Source organism: Periplaneta americana, chromosome 17 (genome assembly GCF_040183065.1).
Source record: "Periplaneta americana isolate PAMFEO1 chromosome 17, P.americana_PAMFEO1_priV1, whole genome shotgun sequence".
Taxonomy (NCBI): Eukaryota; Metazoa; Arthropoda; class Insecta; order Blattodea; family Blattidae; genus Periplaneta; species Periplaneta americana.
Genome location: NC_091133.1, coordinates 89,115,250 through 89,136,480, shown reverse-complemented (window position 1 = coordinate 89,136,480; position 21,231 = coordinate 89,115,250). Strand labels below are relative to the sequence as shown.

General features: G+C 35.3%; 1 protein-coding gene across 4 annotated transcripts in view; it reads left to right on the top strand.

Annotated features, from left to right (window-relative positions):
* The window catches only part of LOC138692960 (neuronal acetylcholine receptor subunit alpha-7-like), a 134,417-nt gene that overhangs the window by 53,001 nt on the left and 60,185 nt on the right, over positions 1-21,231 (top strand). Inside the window, exons 6-8 of one of the 4 annotated variants that reach the window (XM_069816376.1) lie at positions 10,307-10,501; positions 10,662-10,856; positions 12,652-12,738. In XM_069816376.1, coding sequence (XP_069672477.1) covers positions 10,307-10,501; positions 10,662-10,856; positions 12,652-12,738 — 477 coding nt within the window. Of the gene's footprint in view, positions 1-10,306; positions 10,502-10,661; positions 10,857-12,651; positions 12,739-14,865; positions 14,950-21,231 lie in introns of all 4 variants that reach the window. The other 3 variants (XM_069816378.1, XM_069816377.1, XM_069816379.1) reach the window with 3 other exon arrangements.

Genomic DNA, 21,231 nt, shown 5'->3' with positions numbered 1-21,231 from the left:
TAACATCGACCGTCAACTAGATTTGAATCTATGTGTAATAATATAGCCCGATGGCTGACAGTAGTCTGAGGTAACCATTGAATGAAAGGAAATTAACCCGGAGTTAATTCATAATTAAATCTGTTCCTCATAGAAAATTAACGTCTATTAACGTAATCACTGAATTGAAGTAGCAGTTTCTGCAGGCTTTCCTCTAAATTCACATGCAGATGATAAATGTATAACAAGGTGATTTACTTTTAAATGTGATGAAAAAATGCGTCAATAGCCAGTGTGAATTTCTGAAGCGGCATGGAAATTTATAATTGAGTCCTCTATTCCCGTCAGGGACTTTGAATTTGACCACTGCTATTATGATGTTAAAATTTGTTGTATGTTAGGCCTGATGACATGCTGACCAAATATCGTAGATAATATATCGTGTGGACGAAAATTTGAGTTTGATGCGTAACTTGGACGAAGACAGGATAGACGGACATGTCTTTATAGATGACAGGAATATCCCGAAGCTAGTAATAATTTCTATTATAGTATTAATTCATGCAAATAATGAAATGTTGAAAACTTTGTTGCACGTAAATGCAGTCATTTACTATTACTTATTAACGTTTTTTGCAATCCAAAAGTTTACAGAATTGTTTCCCAGGGATGAGATCCAAAATGTAGAAGTCCAATCAATAACAAAATGTTTCAAATAAGGAAAAGTTTAATAAATTTTCTTCTCTACGAAATGATCCAACGTTAAATAGTTTCTATATCAGACTGAATAACTGAACAAAAATAGTCTACACAATTGTGATCTATGACGTAGCCGTCCAGTATTCTAAATATCAGAAGTGCAAATAGCACTGCACTGAAAGGATACGAATGACTCAAGTATGTTCAAATGTCTAATAGTGTTATGTTGTGAGATATTGTCATTATCTGACTCATTTTCCTGCACCTTCAGGAGCAGCAGAATGAAAGTGAACAATTCGTTATCAAAGTATAAAGCAGTCATACAATGTTAATCCTTACGAAGAGCAGATGTGCAAAACCAAAAACCAATTCTGAACCTATTAGAGTGTTAAAAAGAGTAGCCTACAATACAAAAACGATTCTCTACAAAGCATTTAAAAGCCATTTCACATCACTTGAAAATGTCACAAAAGTAATGAGAATGACTAATTAATTTTATTAAATTAATTTGCATCTTTGCATTTTCCCCTTCAAAACGTCTCCAGAAGTTTTTAATATCCGTTAACAACTCTGAAGGTCTTCTTCCGTTAGCCTGTACAGAACAAGTGGCTATATTTACATTTGAAGAGTCCACTGCAAGAATGATGGATGTCATTTGGAACACATTTTGCAGGAGACGCAATTGAAAGTTTCAAATGCTTAGCGCTCAAAGCATAACTGAGATTTTCCGATCATTACTGGACAATGACTATCAGTGTTAATGCCATATAACTCTCTATGTACATTCTATATGTCTTAAGCTATGCATTGACAGTCTTGGTTCATTTTCGACAAGAAAGTGACATCCATCATTCTTGCAGTGGACTCTTCATTTTCTATCGTTTCGTAGTAAAAACTTTTTCGCTCTTATTTAATCTACTGGAAATAGAGAATAGTCGGAAGAATGCAGATCTGACCTGTAAGGTGGTTACCTTAGTACTGCGATCTGTTCCTCTGCTAAAATCTCTCTATTCTGCGTACAATAATGTGTGACGGGCGTTGTGGTCAAAATCCAAGAGCCAACGATAACAGTCGCACACGCAAAAGAAGACAAAGGCCTCATAACATTACAATAAAAGATTTTATTCAATATCTGGCCTTCTAGTACAAATTCTTCCTGAAGAATATGTTTCACGACAGTCAAAAAAGATTATGATTATTTATTCCAAACCTGCTCATCCGAGCTTCCTTGTCGAGGTGGTCACGATATGCGCTATGATTTTTATTTTCCGGATCTTACTCATATACCCACGATTCGTCGTATTTTGTAATTCTGTACCAGAAATTCGGTTCGACTGTCAAGCGATTCAACATTTTCTGCCCACTGAACATGTAGTTGTCCTTTTGACATAGAACAACGACCTTCGCCGAAAGTGGGTAAGGGGGTGCGTACGGAGTTTCGGAAGTTCCAAAACTTGCAAGAATTTAACCAGAATATGAGTAAACATAAAAGTGTAATATCATTGTGGTCTTCTGTGAACGACACTTGAGAAAAGCATCACTTTTAGTTGAATTTTCGAATGAGTGTTCTAGGAAAATGGAAGACGCTGAGGAGGCGATATTGGGTGATTCTACCAACAAATACGTCCTTTATTGGTGTGTTGCATAACACTGAAGGTTTGGCAGTAATTTTGTTGTAGATCGGTAACTAAGTGTATGAAAGGAAGATGTGACAACCGTGTAATTCAGTGACGGTAGAAGCAAGTCGAAAGCAAGATTGAGCGAGGGGGAGGAAATGCACAGCTACTAATATCCCTCTGTGACACGTTACGTTACTGAAACTTTCGTGCAATTACGTATATAATTTTGCGACTCAACCGCTACTGTTGCGTGAACATGTGTTGTAATATTGTCATCTGTTCGCTTTTATTTGTATTAATTACTGGCTTTTAAGGAACCCGGAGGTTCATTGCCGCCCTCACATAAGCCCGCCATTGGTCCCTATCCTTAGCAAGATTAATCTAGTCTCTATCATCATATCCCAACTCCCTCAAATCCATTTTAATATTATCTTCCCATCTACGTCTCGGCCTCCCCAAAGGTGTTCTTCCCTCCGGTCTCCCAACTAATGCTCTATATGCATTTCTGGATTCGCCCATACGTGCTACATGCCCTGCCCATCTCAAACGTCTGGATTTAATGTTCCTAATTATGTCAAGTGAAGAATACAATGCGTGCAGTTCTATGTTGTGTAACTTTCTCCATTCTCCTGTAACTTCATCCCTCTTAGCCCCAAATATTTTCTTAAGCACCTTATTCTCAAACACCCTTAACCTATGTTTCTCTCTCAAAGTGAGAGTCCAAGTTTCACAACCATAAAGAACAACCGGTAATATAACTGTTTTATAAATTCTAACTTTCAGATTTTTTGACAGCAGACTGGATGATAAAATCTTCTCAACCGAATAATAACAGGCATTTCCCATATTTATTATGTGTTTAATTTCCTCCCGTGTGCCATTTATATTTGTTACTGTTGCTCCCAGGTATTTGAATTTTTCCACCTCTTCATAAATTTCCAATTTTTATATTTCCATTTCGTACAATATTCTCGTCACGAGACATAATCATATACCTTGTCTTTTCGGGATTTACTTCCAAACCTATCTCTTTACTTGATTCAAGTAAAATTTCCATGTTCCCTCTAACCGTTTGTGGATTTTCTCCTAACATATTCACGTCCTTTTATTTGTATGGGTATCTTTAAAACCGTTCACAATCTACCACAATGATAATAATTAGGCATTCATGTTTAACACTACTTCCTGATTCATCTCTCAAGAAAACTCTATTTATTCCCCGTCCATCTGGTATGGTTATTATATGAATCTATTATACGAGAAACCTACAGAAAAAAACTCTTCGCAGTTTATAAATATTGAATGTACATTCTCATATTTATTTGGGTGACTTTTTATATGAATTGCAATATTTCTAAATACGTGTTTTAAAGCAACCTTTAATTACATTTGATAGCGTTAGAATGCTTTAAAGTTCGTGGACATGTGTTGTTTCTGAAATACCTTGAATATTTTTTCTGTAAAATTTGTATTTTTTGTACGTAAGCTAATGAGAACAAAAGCTCTTTAAGTACAAATTTAGAAAATAATGTATTTTGTACTTCATTTTACACAATGAAAAGAAAATCCTAAACCGTTTTAAAATGAAAACACTTATGACTTATTGAGATCCGACACAAAAGCTCCTCAGGTGCGTCGTCTCTCTTTACGACTAGGCCAGGAAAATATTGTATCTTCATGAAATCTTTTAGCTTCATCCTCTGCAGGGAAATACTGTAATGACATCTCCACTTAAAATAAGGTGGACACGTCTACTTTCTGCTACAGACATGCAAATATATGCATTAATATCTGCAGTGCTTGGGAAAAGTGGCATAAGTCAGTTTCCACAAACACTTTTTAATAATTTATTGACAACTTACGGAACATCTGCTCGCTTGGGAAAAGAGACATAAGTATTTCTCCCGTTACAATAATTCATACAGAAGAAAATCAAATCGACATAAACCAGTGTGAAGACAGTTTTTTTCCTTCTCCTGTAAAATTAACATTTTTTACTTGTGCCACTTTTCCCGAGAACTACAGATATATAAACACAATAAACTGGTTTTCGATAAAAATGGACTAGTGTGGTTTTTTAATAACGGATTCATTTCTAAACCTCTTGCTGTTAGGAAGTTTCAATATTAACATTTCACCAAATTTATCATGGCCTTACATTTTTATTTTAATATAAGGAACTTTACAGTATTTGTGTGATTACATTTTGTAAATCTTAGTATGTGTACAAACAGATACTTGGACCTCATGGAGATGTGGACCATTTAGATGCTTGGACCATTCCGTCATAGATCACTACACCGTAAAATAATGAACGATAATAGATCAACGCTGAAGTAAAAATGACAGGGAAAAACTTCTCGGAGAAAAATCTGTTTTACGACCCTTTCTACTTGAAAAAAGTCACGCAATATGCCAGGAATCTTACCCTAATTTCTGTAACAGGAAACCAATAGCTGACTGAGCTACAGCTTAGCCTATAAATCGCAGAAAATCTGTCAACATTTCAACCCTGGCGCCCATATATGAGAGGCCGTCAGCTTTTAACTAGAACTAAGTATGCGGTCATTTATTATCTAATCTGGTTATTTCTCGCCACTAACAGAAAAACGTTCCGTTGCTATCCAGTGGTTCACGTGTGTCGCTAAGGCTATTAAAATGATGAAAAAATTGAAAGTATAATTGCATTAACGTCACCCTATAGCTATTAGGCAACAACGACTTTTTTTCTCCGTTAAAAGCAGTGTAACGCATTAAGGCGCAAAATATTCTGTTTTACGCCACTTAGTACAATATCATGGCTGTGATATATTTCACCACATCAAAAGCATGAATTATTTGTGTGTCTTGAATTTGTTTTTACATAATCCATGACTTTGTTAATACAGGCCTACTTCAAACATAACCCGGTCATTCTGAAGTTGCCTATTGCCGAAGATGAGAAAATGTCACGTGCTCTGTTTTTGTTAATTAGATATGGGATAGCCAAAAGTCACGACAGTTTTGAAATAAGTGATACTTTGTTAGAAGTAGGTTTTCCATAAAATTAGAATAGTACATTATGCAACTAGCCTATAATGGTAGTAATTAAGACGCGAGTATGTTTGTTTATGAAACTCGTTTGCGCTCGTTTCATAATTTTCATACGAGCGTCTTAATTACCATTATAGGCAAGTTTCATACGACTTTTTATGCTCGACCACATTTCTAACTTGAAATTATTCATAAGTATTCATGTTATGGTTATCTAAGTGAGGAGCGGAACTGACCTTCTAAATTGTGAGATGTGCGCGAAAGTATTGATTTTTTCCGAGGCACGAATGTCATTGACCTTAATATAATCTAGAGAATAACATGAACATTAATCTTGATATAACCTGGAAATTGATTTAGAATTGAAAAACGAGATGACAAATTGAATTTATTTGAATATTATTTACAATTAACGCTAATTATTACAGCAACAGAACATAACCTTCTGCGACAGTATTACATTTCCAGCCTCCGTGACGTTTCGCTAGTTGTCTTTCGATTGCATATCCGAGAATAATCGCTACTTGCGGTTTTATAATGCTGCAATGGTGATTTCTCATTGGCTGAACAGCTGAACTATAATGAATAGGTGTACTTTAATGAGGTGCATTAAAGTGCTACTACCAGGTGTATAATTACTACATTTCGGCATGGTCGAGCATAAACATTATTTTGTTCGTAAAATATCACTTGCTTATATAAAAGGGAAGGGGAGCATAGAATGTAAAAAACTCGAGGCAAGAGATACCCCTAATGTTGTTGATGGTGATTATTATTATTATTATTATTATTATTATTATTATTATTATTATTATTATTATTGTTATGGTGATAATAATGATGGGTACATCCTTATACTGCATTTATAAGATTCTTGTTGTTTAGTCAACTGTCCGAAAACAGGTCTGAACCTCTCAAGTGTTACAAGAAGGCACCACTTATAAGGCAACTAGGACAGGAAATAACGGGTAGGGTATAAAATTGAAATATTTCCAACAGATCGACTTTGTTTCAAATTTACGTATATATTCACGCAACAGTGTAGCCCAATGCATAACGGAACCACAAGTGAATTTTGAAGATGATTAGACCTGATCATAGAAGCCTATGAATATCCGGAAGTCTACTAAGATCTGCGATTTCTAATTAAATTAATAAAATCGGAAACATTATACCTGGTACTCTAATCTTTACACTACAAGGAATACCAAATTCAACAACGAAACTGACTAGCACCAAAGCTACCTAGCACCTAGAAAACATACCGAAATATTCTGTTTTCACACCGAAGATATGGAATCGTTGATGGACGACGATTAGAATTTGGAGTAAACAAACAGTCTCTGATCAGATTTTCTGTGGAATCTTCCTTTTTCCCTGTCATATTTACATATTTAAGTGGGGAGGTACACCATTGGCCTGCAAAAATTGAGTGAAATTCACTTTTTTATGTCTCAGCTGCTATAAAAGCTAAGTGAACAAAACTTTTCATGTCTAATATACATACATTTCACTTTATAAAACACTACACAGAATATCAAAGAAGCTAATACTTACCTGTAAAAATAATATTAAATTTGCATTATGTTTTTACAACCGTGAAGCATTTTCATAATAAAATATACCTAGTGCAATTAATTAAATATCTGCAAGATTATTTTACCAGAGAGTATTAAATATCTACATCAACAACATATCTAGGTTCTTTTTACCTATTCCTTCAAGAAATATTTTTTCGTAATCAAAAATTTTAGAAAATTTAATATTGAAGGTGAAGATTAAGAAAAAAATTATTTTCTTGAAGGAATAGGTAAAAGATCCTAGCCTATGTTGTTGATGGACGTCTTTAAAACATTTCAGTAAAAAGAATGATGCAAATATTTAAATAATTGTATATTTTATTATGTAAATGATTTACGATTGTAAAAGAATATGTAAATTTGATATTATTTTTACAGGTAATTATTAGCTATTTTAATATTCTGAATAGTGTTTTATAAAGTGTAAAGTATGTAGGGTAAAGGTTGGTAATATTGTGTTTTTTTTTTTTTTTTTTTTTTTTTTACTGAGCGAGAGAAGGAACCGGTTTTGTGAAGAAACTTGTCCACGAACATTCCCTTAATACGTTAGCGCAAAAAACCGATCTTCCTCTGGCTCAGTAAAATTGTAATAAATTCTCAAAAATAATTATCACAATATTACTCATATCACAATTTACCAACCTTTACCCTGTATTAAACATGAAAAGTATTATTCATTTAGATGTTATAGTAGCTGAAATATAAAAAAAAAATGAATTTTACTAAATATTTGCAGGTCAATGGTATACCTCCCCTCAATTAAGTCTTCAATACCGACAACACGCGTAAAAATAATTGTGCAGAATTCCTTTTGGTAATGTCGCTTTCACCACAAACACCATTTTTTCATGACTTATAATAAAATTATTATCAACCATCATTAAAGCGACCATCTCTGTTATTTCTAGATTAATCACCTGAAGATCTACAGGAGTACAGCTACATGAGAAAGTAGTTTATTACGCCCCTATTGTCAACGGAATATTGAGGGAGAAATTTCAATAGACAACTGTGACATGATGAACATGAATTAGTATCTAATGAGCCTTCATACTTCATATTATTGCACAGCGCATATAATTGTTCAATATTATTCAATATTTAGACAAAATCAGGGGAACTCTTTGAATTATTACATTTTAATTGCAAGAAGAAAGTAAACGAAATGTCACTGAAAAATTGAAAATTACTTCCAGTGTTAGTGCAATTCTGTAAAGGGGATATTAACTGCCCTATACGCCAGTATTACATTTTCTTATTTAATTACCCATTATCTCAGGAACTACTGAAGATATAATACGGAAATGTTTACAGGATGAAGATAGAAGTTTTCTAAGCAAACTGACGCAGATATATCAAGAAAAACAAGTAGTAAAAAAGATTTGGTCTTTTAAATAATGTTGATTTTATTTTATTATTTTTGTATAAAATATTTTTATGATCAAGCTAACAGTCATACACCACTTAATATGCGTATAATTATTATTGCATTGTTGCCAACGTTATAGTTTCTGAGAAAATAAGTTATTTGCTTAAAAAACAAAATCAACATTTCCTTAAAAAAAATTCAAATGTTTTCTACAACTTGTAATTCTTGATAAATCCGCGTCAGTTTCCTTAGAAATCTTGCATCTCTGTCTTGTAAAAATTAATTAAGCAAATTTAATATTGGCGCACTGACGATATAGGGCAATTCAGCTCCTCTAAAACAAAATATTATTTCAATACACAGAAATTAGATTGGGAAAGTTCAGAATACATGTAATTGTTTTTTTTTAATCATATCGGACCAAAACTTCTGTTATTACAAGTTGAATATACGAGTATGTTACATAATTATACAAGTATAACATGCTTTCTGTTTAACACAATGCAACATGTTATCATAGGCTTAGAATATTTCATATCTTTCTAGGTTAGATCTATACTGCCGAGTTTAACAAAAGAACATTCCATAATTAATAATTCAAAAAATTGTTAGACATTATTATGAATTTTTTTATTATTACAGTATATCCAGATACAAACGGCAGTTGTAACAATGAAAGAAAGATGATTATTCAACTCTTTTCCATATTTCGGGCTCGGTTACTAGTGTGAACAAATTTGGCAATTAATAAAACAAAGAAAAAGTCATATGGACTTACTGTCCATTTTGTTATTCTATTGTAAATCTGTTAATTTATAAATGTATGTATTCAGATTTATTTAGTGGCTGAGTCTTATTAGCATCTGAAATATAGAATGAAATATAAAATGTTACTTTCTACATTTATTAACATTTAAACAGAAACTATTACTAGTATTATATTAGTCGCACAGAATAAATTTTAATCTAGACTTACATCACAAAAAAGAACAAAATAATTTTGGCTGCAAGATATCTGTCTGTTTGTCTGTCTGTCGTAGAGTCTTCATGAATATTAATCCGGTTTTAAGTATTGCAGTTGGAACTGACTTTTCATTAAAAAGTGATTTTATATTCGTTCTATATTTCGGTGAAATGGTAAAGTAAAGATAGTCGAAGCCCTTTATGCAGGAAGGATACAATAACAAACTGATAACTTGATATTAAAAGGTAGAAACTTGTAACAACAATGTTTTTTAATATGTGACTACATATCTTGCTCAATCTAATTCTTAATCAATGTTGAGGGACCACACGTATTAAGCGCGCTCCACACAAGTAAGTAAAGTTGTGTTTGTTGTTGAAATGCAAGTGCTGTAGGAAAGAGCGAACATATGTATGCACGGAAGCTACTAGCCGTAGCCTCTTGGTTTGAGGAAAGCCCTGCGAAGGCAGCACCAGTGCGGTGGTTCAGTATCTGGAAGCGAGAGAGAGACCGTGGAAATCAATATAAGCGACGACGAGACGCATCGCTCGCTGCCGTTCGTAAGGATGCGACACCCATCCGTTAGGTAAATTGAACGTCCCATCCAGCCTCCATGGTATACGGTCCGGTCTTCACACCCCGCCGCCACCGCCTCCACCAAAAAACCGAACCTCCCCACCTGTTTCAGAGTTCCTTTTCTATTCTTTCTCTAGTTTTAAACGATGGATATGACAATATGAACATGAACTCTCAAACTGGCTTTCCTAAAACCACTATATAAATAAAAACAAGAGACTGGGGCAAAGTTAAAATGACTGATTTGCCTCTATTCTTTATGAAACTACATTTTTCTCCTTAATAAACAACGCAAATAAATAAAAACCTGAATAAACAACAACCACTTAAATCACTTGATTGGAATTGGAATGGCTAATATATGAAGTTATACATTAAAAGCATTTTTGTTTTGAGTTTCTTTGAATGCATCATTTATTTGTTCTTTTCTTCCTTGATAGCATCCATCTTTGCTCCTGTCCTTTCTTTCTTTATTTCTTCATTCCAGGTGTTCCCGGGAAACGGAACGAAATTTACTACAATTGCTGCCCCGAACCTTATATAGACATAACTTTTATCATTATCATACGACGCCGGACCCTGTACTACTTTTTCAACCTTATAGTTCCATGTGTTCTCATCGCCTCCATGGCTGTTCTGGGCTTTACTCTGCCACCGGACTCAGGCGAAAAGCTATCTTTAGGTAATATTTCTCGCTCAGGTATTCATTCATTCTTTAACGTATTTATCCTTCTTCAGCCACTCTTTTTGTTTAAAGGTTGGCTTCTTTTTCACTTACCTATGATTTCTCAAAGTTTTTTACATTCTATGCCCCCCTTTCCCTTTTTTGTGATATATTTCAGGCATGCCTGGGGAAAAGAACGTTAAAGAGTATGCTTGCTGTCCAGAGCCCTACGTAGACATTACTTTCGTCGTACATATCCGGCGACGGACCCTGTTTTACACGGTGAATTTGATCGTTCCTTGCGTAATGATCTCGTCTATGACACTCCTTGGGTTCACTCTACCACATGAGTGTGGAGAGAAACTAACATTAGGTACAGTAAAGTTCTGGCAGGAACTTCCTTGTGTCACGCACTGCTTGTGTAACTCAGGTCGGTTCAGTTCTGAGCCGACAGGGGGCAGACGCGTTGCGACTCAGCAGTATGTGCGCCACCCGTGTCTCTCATGTTAGGATACTGCTGCTGACATACTGGAAGTTCCTCTGCATATGTTATTTTAATAGTGCGGTTATGTTTTGTTGAGTTGTATTGCCTGGACTTAGGACGGCACTTTATGTTTCAGTTTTCGTTCATTTATATTTCCTTGCTTTTTTTTCGGTTTTATTGAACCCTCGATCCCATCCTGTGGCTTGCTGTGCATGTGATCCCGACCTTGATGGTTGTATTCTTGTGGTATGTTGTCGAAAACAAATGGTCCTTACCGACACAGCTCTGGAGACGGCGGATCTGCTGACATGTGTCAACACATCTTGTTTATGGCTGTGATTTTATTATGGTTATCTTACATCCCACTGTTTATTTTAAGAAGGTGTCTCACAAAATGAATATGTCCTTCTTTTCCAGCAGAGGTGAAAGAAATCATTAACAATTCCACTTGTCGAGTTCGTTTCCAAGTTAACCTTTCCCTGTGTCTTTGTTTATTTCTGCCCAGTTTAGGGTCACGAGTCTCAAAGGTAATGTGTTTATTTCCATTCCTTAATCAACTAATTGTGTAAGTGATAACTCAATTAAAATCTGCATTTAATTTCTTATTTCATTACGTATACTAACATTGAAAATAACTTAAATGTCGCTCATACTTACATTAAGATTATTAAATGCTTAATACGATTTAATTAAAGTAATACTGATTGAAAAACCCGGTGTCGGCAGACATCGCAACAGAAGCATCATCCGAGAATCTAATACTAATAATTTGTTTGATAAACTTGACAACATGGCAGGTGATCCAAGCTTCTTATTTCTACAGCTTTAAATGTAAAATTGTTATTTCTTTTTTTCTGACTAACCAGTACAGTATACTGAGCTTAAATGAAGACCGCCCGATGCCGCCTAGCTGATTGTAAAAATATGAAGACACCAATAACCATATAAACCAGTAGGCTGTCAATACTGGCATAAACAGTAAATAAATATGTATGCCAACTTAATTAACAAGTTACTAGGGTTTTTATATAAAAATTTCAGAGTTAAGGCGAATGTAAGTTTTAAAAAGACTTTTATCTGCTGCATTCCGTGAGTCTGCACTGAATAAAGAACAGACTTGCTTCACACTCTACACTGAAAGATGATTTGCCATTCTTTAGCAACATGATGGTCCACTTCATTCACTGCAGACGCACACATTTTTTAACAATTTTCTTTCTTTTGATATGTAATGCTTTCTTTCTTCTGGCTTCGAGGAGCTTTACAACCTTGTCCTCATCCAAGTTGAGTTGTTGATAACTACCCTAACAGAGATGCTGTAAGTCAGCGTCATTTAATGAAGGATTCTATCTTCAAATTTCATAGTTACATTACTTGGGAAATTCCGTCTCAACTTGGATTGGTATTTTTTCAGAAGAAATACTGTGGGGTTGCGACAATTCGATACACCGAAAGATGTAAATTCAATGTATCTTGTACCCTGACGACGAGTTCCAAGACAGTCATGTTATTAAGTATGTTCAACTTTGCAAGTGTACCCGGGAGGAGGTAAGAGGCACAAAAATCTCGAAGAGTCGCTTCTCCACCCAGCAACCCAAACATGAAAACAAATCACGCTTCTTCAACAATGTGCAGGTCTCTCAAGTATGTGCGTACCCCTTTAATTTGATGTTTCTCCTTCCAGGTGTTACAATCCTCCTCTCTCTGACTGTATTCCTAAACATGGTCGCTGAGACGATGCCTGCCACATCCGATGCTGTCCCTTTATTAGGTAAACCTGTGTGACAGAGCACACAGCCGGCTTGTTTGTGCTTGGGAGACAGAGGGGGTTTCATTGTGAGTGGCTCACCACGAGGATGGGCTCCTTCTTTCACTTCGTCTCTCTCACAACATGTGTTTGGAGTACAGTCAGTCTTTACAAAATGAAATTTTTAAACAAAGGGTTTGATTCGTTGAAACTTAAGTCACAATTATTTATGTCATTTTGAGTCAGAGAAAAAAAAAAGGAAAGAAAAATTCATTCTTACTACGCATCTAAAAATTTTAAAACCCGATATTGAACTCCATCCCACTTCCATACCCCTTGTTGCCAGTTTTGCCCGATGCTCAGCTATCTCAGCCACTTTTAGATGTTTGCTGGTACAACTCTCCACTCCTATTAACTATTACTTTACTGAAACTAATAATACTATAACTACTACTGCTACTACTATTACTACTACTGTTACTACCACTACTACTCCTCTTCTTGCAAGCTGTCTTCTGTGATTCTATTAGTGTGTTTTTATTTTATATCCTGTGTGTTTGTTGCTTTTTCTTGTGTCACCTCACATTATGCAACTCACTCTTTAATCAGAATGCTTTTCAGGAAGGATATTTCTTTGTCTCATAAATACTTTTTTTTCTAATTAAAATATAATCTAATAACCAATATTTGTTTAATAGGTGTCTTGTAGATGAAGTTGGTATACAATACTAATAACATGATCAGAAGATTCATGAAGCAGATTGGATTCTTTCAGATGCACTAAACCACTCTTCACTCGCGACAATATTTAATTTTAATAAGGCTATTTTAAAATGCTCTCGCCACTTTCTCTTACTGCAGCACCACTTGTGAGATGCTTCTACCTTAAATCCAAAAACCTTATTCCCGTTAATAATAAATTAGTTTATTACAACCTATGTTTCTTTTACCGGTTTATCGATTAATACAAATAATTTTAAATGAACAATTAAATTACTTTAAAATATATCTTAGTTTTAAGAAAGTACTGACGCTTTAATGGGTGATATTGAAGAAATTAATTTCAAATCGCGTGCTGTGACATAAATGTTTATTAAACAAGACGGCTGTTTTCTGTGTCTAATCTGTAGACGAATGCGTTAGAATGCTCATCAGTAATAAACTTGTATGTTGTCAAATCCCACTCACTTGTAATTCTATCCCTTTTGTTAATTATCTGAAGCCACAATTAATATACTTTAAAATGCTTAATCTATTACAGACCAGGATAATAATGACTTTGTAACCTATTAGCTACATTATTTGTAATATAAAATTCCTGTATTTAATTCACTCCTTAATCTAGTTTATATGTGTTATAATTTATTCAAAATTATGGAAAAGGTGACAGCCCTGTAAAAGATCTTCAATTCAGTGTGCAGTTGTGTTTAGTCCTTTGTATTTACGCCTATGGGACTTGGCATTTGTGTTCATTTCCCCGGGATTTTTTTTTCTTACATTACTGTATTGTTTTTATTTCTTGTGCTCCCGGTACCTCTCTGATCCTCCCGCTGGTAGAATAATTGATTCAATGTTGTCATTCCTCGATTTATATTTGACACAACCTATTGCCTCACACTTGTGGTTAAAGATATATAATAGCATAACCTATTTCTTGCAGCTAGTAGAAGCTAAATGTAACAAAGATTATCATAAGTGCACTACCAAGCATGAGAGATAAAATTGAAGAACAGGCACTAGGTCAGTATCCGTGCAGATTGAGGAGTGTTTCACGTCACCAGCGGGGTACTAGTGCCAACAGTAGAGCCATCTGCGAGACTGTCCTGCAGCCTCACGCCGGACGACACTGCTCGGGAAATACGTCATTCTGCACTGAGCAATGTTCGACGAGCAAGTACCCAATTTCCTCTCTGTCTCTCTCTCTCTTTCTCTCTCAATGTTACATGGCGTATTTCCCGCGCAATGGAGCCCAGCGTAGCGCAAACGAACAGGCCTTCCACCATTTCGAAGCCTGGCACAACGCTGGTTCTGTGAGAACTCTTTTGTCTGCCGCCGGATGACCCGTAGTATGTGTCATGTATGATATAGTGCCTCCACGTACGTCCATGCTTATGACTCATTTCACTGTCAGAGGTTTTGTTTTCCCCACAGATGTCACCGTTCTCCTCTCATTAACGTTTTTCCTAAACATGGTAGCGGAAACCATGCCTCCGACGTCAGAAAGACCCCTAATAGGTAAAGAAAATAGTCCCTCGTTAATGTTAACGATAAGCTGAAGCTTTGCTACTTGGACAGCAGAGGGACGACAAAAGACTTGTTAGCGAGCAGGAGCAGGGAAATTTACGATAACTCTTCTTCCATATTAACCAATCCCACCCTTTTATGTGAAATAATTCTTCAAACGATCATAATTTTCTTTTACAGAAATGAAACGTTGAATGCTCTAGAAACAACTCACATGGCTGAATAGTTACTTAGTGTTTAGAGATCATGTGCATCTCTGCCTAAATCACACATCTGGCTGTCTCTTGTCTCAGCATTGTATTAGTAGCTAGATCTGCGAAGACATGCTTCAAGAACATTTTTCCTGATTTAGAATAAATCGAAATAAAGAAATGCCCATTCGTGTTGTATTCTTGGTGTTTTTGTCACTACCAACAATTATTTTCAATTTTTTTTTTTTGTGTGTTGGGTAGAATCTTCCCTCTACATGTGTGGATTTGTTTGGTTTCGTTCTTAAATGTTAAGTGTTTCCGAAGCTCCATCCAAACCCGACCACTTTTATGTCGACTTCAGTATTCCAAGACATCGCCATGTTATAAACGAGCCGTGAATGGTTTTATTCGTACCGGGATGTCTGGATATTACGAATTTAAGAGAACAAAAATCTTTCCATTTACTACTTTCCATTATTACCGCGAATATAATGATATGTGAACTCCACTGTAGAGACTCTTTCCATTCTAGTAGAACTGCAATGTATCTGTTTATCAGATAATAGTGCAAGCTAGAGAATTGTCTTTATGCCGTCTCAGTTTGTTGATTTCTGTGAGATACTCGAACGCGCGGAAATTAATTTCTTTAAAATCAACATGAAATAAAGAGTCTATAATAATTCACATATGGTCTTCATTCTACAGTTTAGGTTTAGTTTCTTTCTAATTACTTCAGACTACGCTTTAATTATTATATTTTGAACTTTTATTGTCACAGTATTCATAAAATTCGAACAAAATGGTAACCGAGTTAATGAGAAACTCTGGTTTGCATAATTAATCTTGAAGACGATACATAAACTCTGGGAAGAGACTTTACTATTTTAAGTCAAATTTTACTGTAAGTATACAATATTGTATCACTAGTAAAAACAGAGTTTCCAATTTGTCAAAATCACATGTAAAATAATTTAATGATATTAGACTGCTACAATTTGCATTCGTGTTAGTCTAAGACATAATGCCTGGACTCGCGTTACAGAATCAGCACTGGTTCGAGTCCTCAAGGGGAAGGAATTTTCTCATGAAATTTCATCCGGTGTGTGGGATCGGTGCCCACCCAGCATCGTGAAGAATTTGGGGATGTACGATAGGTAGCAAAATCCGGTTTCCGAAACCAGCTATAACGGCTGGGGGGATCATGGTGCTGACTATACGTTATCCCCGTTTTGTTTAAATGATCGTTCATCTCTGCTGAGGCATGTGGACGTGAGGCCAGCAGTCGGCAGGTCGGCCTTGGCCCTTCCTGGGCTGTCGGGCCACGTATTACAATTTTGTATTCGAAAAATCGTTAGATTAAAGAAAATAAATGTTCTGAGTTTATGAACATAAATTAGTAGATGTAACGTAATTCGTTTCTCAGTTTACTGCTGAAACATTAGTTCGAAATAAAATTCACTTCACAGTTTACGAAATAGCGTGGCTTTATACGGCGCCAGTTACACTCCTCACCTAAACACGTTGAAGTTTATGTCTTGTCAGCTCCATGTGCAGTGCTCTTTTTATTTTCCACTCGTGAATTCAGATCTGTTTTAATGTTCACTGTGCACATAGCTTGGCGTCGCAAGATTCCCAGCTGGATCTGTTCACATTAGTCGTGTTTTCATTTTGCTTTTATGTCACTAGCACAGTAATGTTATAGCATTTTATTACACTTTTCTACCCTTTTCTGTTCTGCTTCTTATGCCATCCTCTTTCATCGTGCTTTCATGGTAAATGTATTGTTATTATTTTGCATAACCTAACCTATAAACACCTCAGTGCATTTAAATTTCTGCCGTTACATGTTAACGACGTTTTAGAATACGCTAGTTCATGAAATAGTATGAAGATGTGTTTTTCTTGTTGCAGAAATGACTGATAATTCTGGCCTCTGTTGTTTCGTGTGTCTTTCTGTAGTTCCAGTTTTAATTTACCTACACAGCGTGCCAGCATTCCAAGCCGGTGCTTCTACGAAGAATAAATCGTGTTTCACTGGCGAGAGTTCTTCAGATATATTTTCAACTTGCTGCATATTTCTTTCATTATTAGTTTACCACCTACATACAAATTATTACACATCACTGTAACACTTACACGAAAATACTAAAAATTGTTGTTTACTTTCAGGTAGTACCTAATTCCTGCTGTGCTTACTGTCTCCATCGCATTCAGTGAAGCGGTTTCATGATGTTGAAAGTGTATTAATTGTTTCAGATGCTGTAAAAATGCCTGGTGGGAAGTGAGATCAGAGTTTAAAAAATATTTTCTTCTATCATTATCATATTGAATATTTAAAAAAAATACACTAAACATACTTAGTCTCTACATAAATACATCTTCAGTCTCGCAATGTGCACAAACTTGGAAAATGATTTTATTTTATAAAACTTGAATGTTTCTCTGTTAAAGCCGAAACCAATTCTCAAGCTGCGACTTGGAACAACAGGATCAGCACTGAGAAGTATACAGCGCAACAATATTTTACAAATTATTAATGACATTTTTCTACTTATTTCAGTAAAACGTTCATTATTTGTATCCCATGCATTTTATGTTGTCGTTACACAAGTAGCATGAATTTAATGTTCCCTCACAAGTAGCTTTTGTAAACAATGAATCCCTAGAATGATTAATTTTGCAATTACACCTTTTCATTTGAGTGCTTGATATTAACATATCCTGTTAAAGTACAGCACCAATTTTTTATGGGTTTCCTCGTTTCGTTTTATCGTTAGAAGTTCTTAAGTTATATGATTTACGTATTGATTTTTATCGTTCAACATGACTTTATTTTTCAACACATGTAGACAAGCCATCTGTGTTTAGTGGATGTGTGTTAGATGTTAGGCATTAGAGAGAGGAGCCTTCGTGGTGTCGTTGGTGCTGGGAGGGTGGTCTAACGGATGTTTTGTCTGTTCCAGGAGTAACCATTCTCCTTTCCCTAACGGTGTTCCATAACCTGGTAGCCGAGACATTACCGCAGGTGTCTGATGCTATGCCAGTGTTAGGTATTGGATACCTGGGACCATATCGATGTGTGGACTATTCCCAAACATTGCTTGCCATAAGACAATTATGCCAGAACCCTCTTGTGCTGCACTGTTGGATGTTGTTGATCTTGATTCAGCTGTATTCAATATCTTGTTCACTCTTCTGGAACACCAGTTGCTACCAAATAGTTCAGTGACAGCTTCGTTATTGAGAGAAATAAACGAAACATCAATAATATTTTTCTATAGAGAGCATTAAACACATTTGTGAAGTGTGGTCATAAGTACCACGTTCCACAAATTAATTTTGTTTCATTCATATTTGTCTTGCATTAACAATTGTGTAATTTAAATAAATATTAACGTAAGAGAGATATTTTTTAATTAATTATGCTTACTTATAAAAATAACAAGTTGCCACTGAATACAATATTAAAACCAGTCAGAATTTAAAAATATAATAATCATGACATCATTAAGGATTGTATTTAAAATTAAAATATATTTTTGCATATAACACTGGTGTTACGGAAAGAGTTGTAAATACATACATAAATTTACCTCATTTAAACCACTTAGTAAACGTAGTAGCTAAAATTTGTTATAATTTTGGTACTGGAGATATGTCCCACCACACAAACAAGACATCTGAATACAGCTTTGTCAATAGGTTGGTGTTTCAAGGCGCTAGTTATTTCACGCCCATGTTTTTTGTTTCATTTTGTATTTGGGTATATGCATACACCACACACACACTTCTACACAAACACATACACTATTCAGCACATTTTTTGATATTTATGAACATGTGATTCTCTTCCAAAGGAAGGTGACAGACTTCCATGCTAGCAGAAGTCTTGTGTCTTAACACACACAGGGGAACACAAAACACAAAAGAAAGGGTTCAGTATTTCACGAGCCTTTTTTCGTTCCAGGGGTCACAATCCTCCTATCTCTCTCTGTCTTTTCTCTCATGATTGCTGACGCTTTACCGCAGACTTCAGAAGCTATTCCTTTACTAGGTCAGCCCCTTCTGCTCTTGGAATGAAAAACAAAACAAAATGCCCTCTTGATTTGTGTTTATGATTCTTCCTAGTGTTGTTAAGTTACTCACACCCTTCCTTTGCTTGTTATCTTGGCCTGTGGTAAAGATGAAGATTATTATTTGCTACATTATGTATCATTTTCGCTAAGTTCTTCTGTTTTCAAAAAATGTATAAAAGTTTTTGTCTGTTACATCAATTTCACATCAAATTAATGAAATTAAAGAAATACCGTAAATTTATGTAAGTTGTTAGAATGCAATATGATTTTCTTTTTGCTTCAGTTAATATCATTTTAAGTTTCAATATTTATTTGACTTCAATATCTACATGAATCATTCAATAATTAGTAGGAACATTTGAATTAACAATAAAGAAAACATTTTTCGAACAGTCACATTGTTGCAGTGTTCAGAAGTAATCTCCTCCAACACGAAGAACCCGCCTCCACAACTCAGAGAGACGACGGATGCCATGCGCAGCGTCTTGTACTAATCTTCGAACAGGCTGCTCTACTGCTGCTATAATTGCCTGTCTGGTTCTCAAGCGAACTCCTCTAAGTCATTTTCGCCCACCTAGCCTCGGCACTATATGGTGAAGTCTCTCTACCACAAGCTTCCAGTAATGCAGTATGGCATTGTCGAGCATCCTTGCCTCTTGCAATCTTAATTTTAATAAAGCATCTTTGTTCGTATTTGCTAAACATTTTAGAGCTCTACAGATAACAGTATACAAATTAAACTCACTACAAATATCTCATAAATGATATTATTTTCTTCAAACTCACAGATAACGCACATCAGATGCTCTTCTTTCTCACTGTTATCAGCTTGCAGCTTTTACCGCTGATAGCGCCACATGCAAACATTGTTGCCTCTAATTATTGAATGACCCATGTATTAAATCACAATAACTTCAAAAAGAATTAGCTCACATTTTTCATGGTAAACTACTTCTGATATTTCTAGATGAGTACCTCTTCGAGGTGGAAACTTCCCAAAAATTCAATTTAGATAATTGGCAAAGTCAATTCCACGATTGGCAGGAAGAAAAGAAGGTTCCCCAAATCTTTACCACAGCGTCTGGTTGGTTGGTCGCTGTACTGCTATGCAGAATGTATAGATATATATAACTCAAACGTGTATCACTGTATGCTATGTTTACGTTTGCATGAATTAGAATCTAAGGTAAACAGTATGTTGTACGAAGTGTTTTACTCTGCATTCTTTTTGTTCTAATCACATATGTTTATAAATGAATTACATGTCTAATCTGATTATTTAAAGCAATAATCTCAAACCAATGATCCTGACGGGCACACTGTTGCCCTTAAACTGCTGTGACAACGGCTGGAAAGCGAATAAACCACAAAGAATAAAATACCCGTTTTTTCCTGACTGCTCAACTGCTACCAACCATTAACCAGTATTTTTTAATTATTGTGTTTTAATAAAGCCAGATTATTTTACAGATACTGGGGAGGTGCTGTATTTGTGCTACTTTGGTTTCAGCAGATATGTTTCAACAAGTGCTATCCTCCGTGTTCCTTACCGTCCACCCTCAAATCCAAACCCAAATACTAAACTAAATCACCTTGAGATAACGAAAACAGTAACCGAAAAAGCATGAAAAAACAAAAACAAAACACTTATGGCGTACCCCTCTGCCTCCAAGTAACAATCGGATGTCATTTAAACTTAACTAAATTAGATAATATAAGTATGAAAACTAAACTCGATATTTTCACATATAAAGTGGCATGACTAGAATAAAATGCATCCTGGGGAAACTTCCTTTTGAAGAGCCACAAGTAATCATCAAAGGTAAATCAAGAGTTGAATAAACTAAGTAGACTCTTAGCTGAGTTAAGTAAACACATGTAGTTAATATATATGTTGTAAAAGAACTTTTCTTATACTTTCGCTATGGTTAAAGTACAAACATATGAAGCATACATTATGTATAATTTGCATTGGTTGATTAGATACTGGGAGGAATAACTAGATT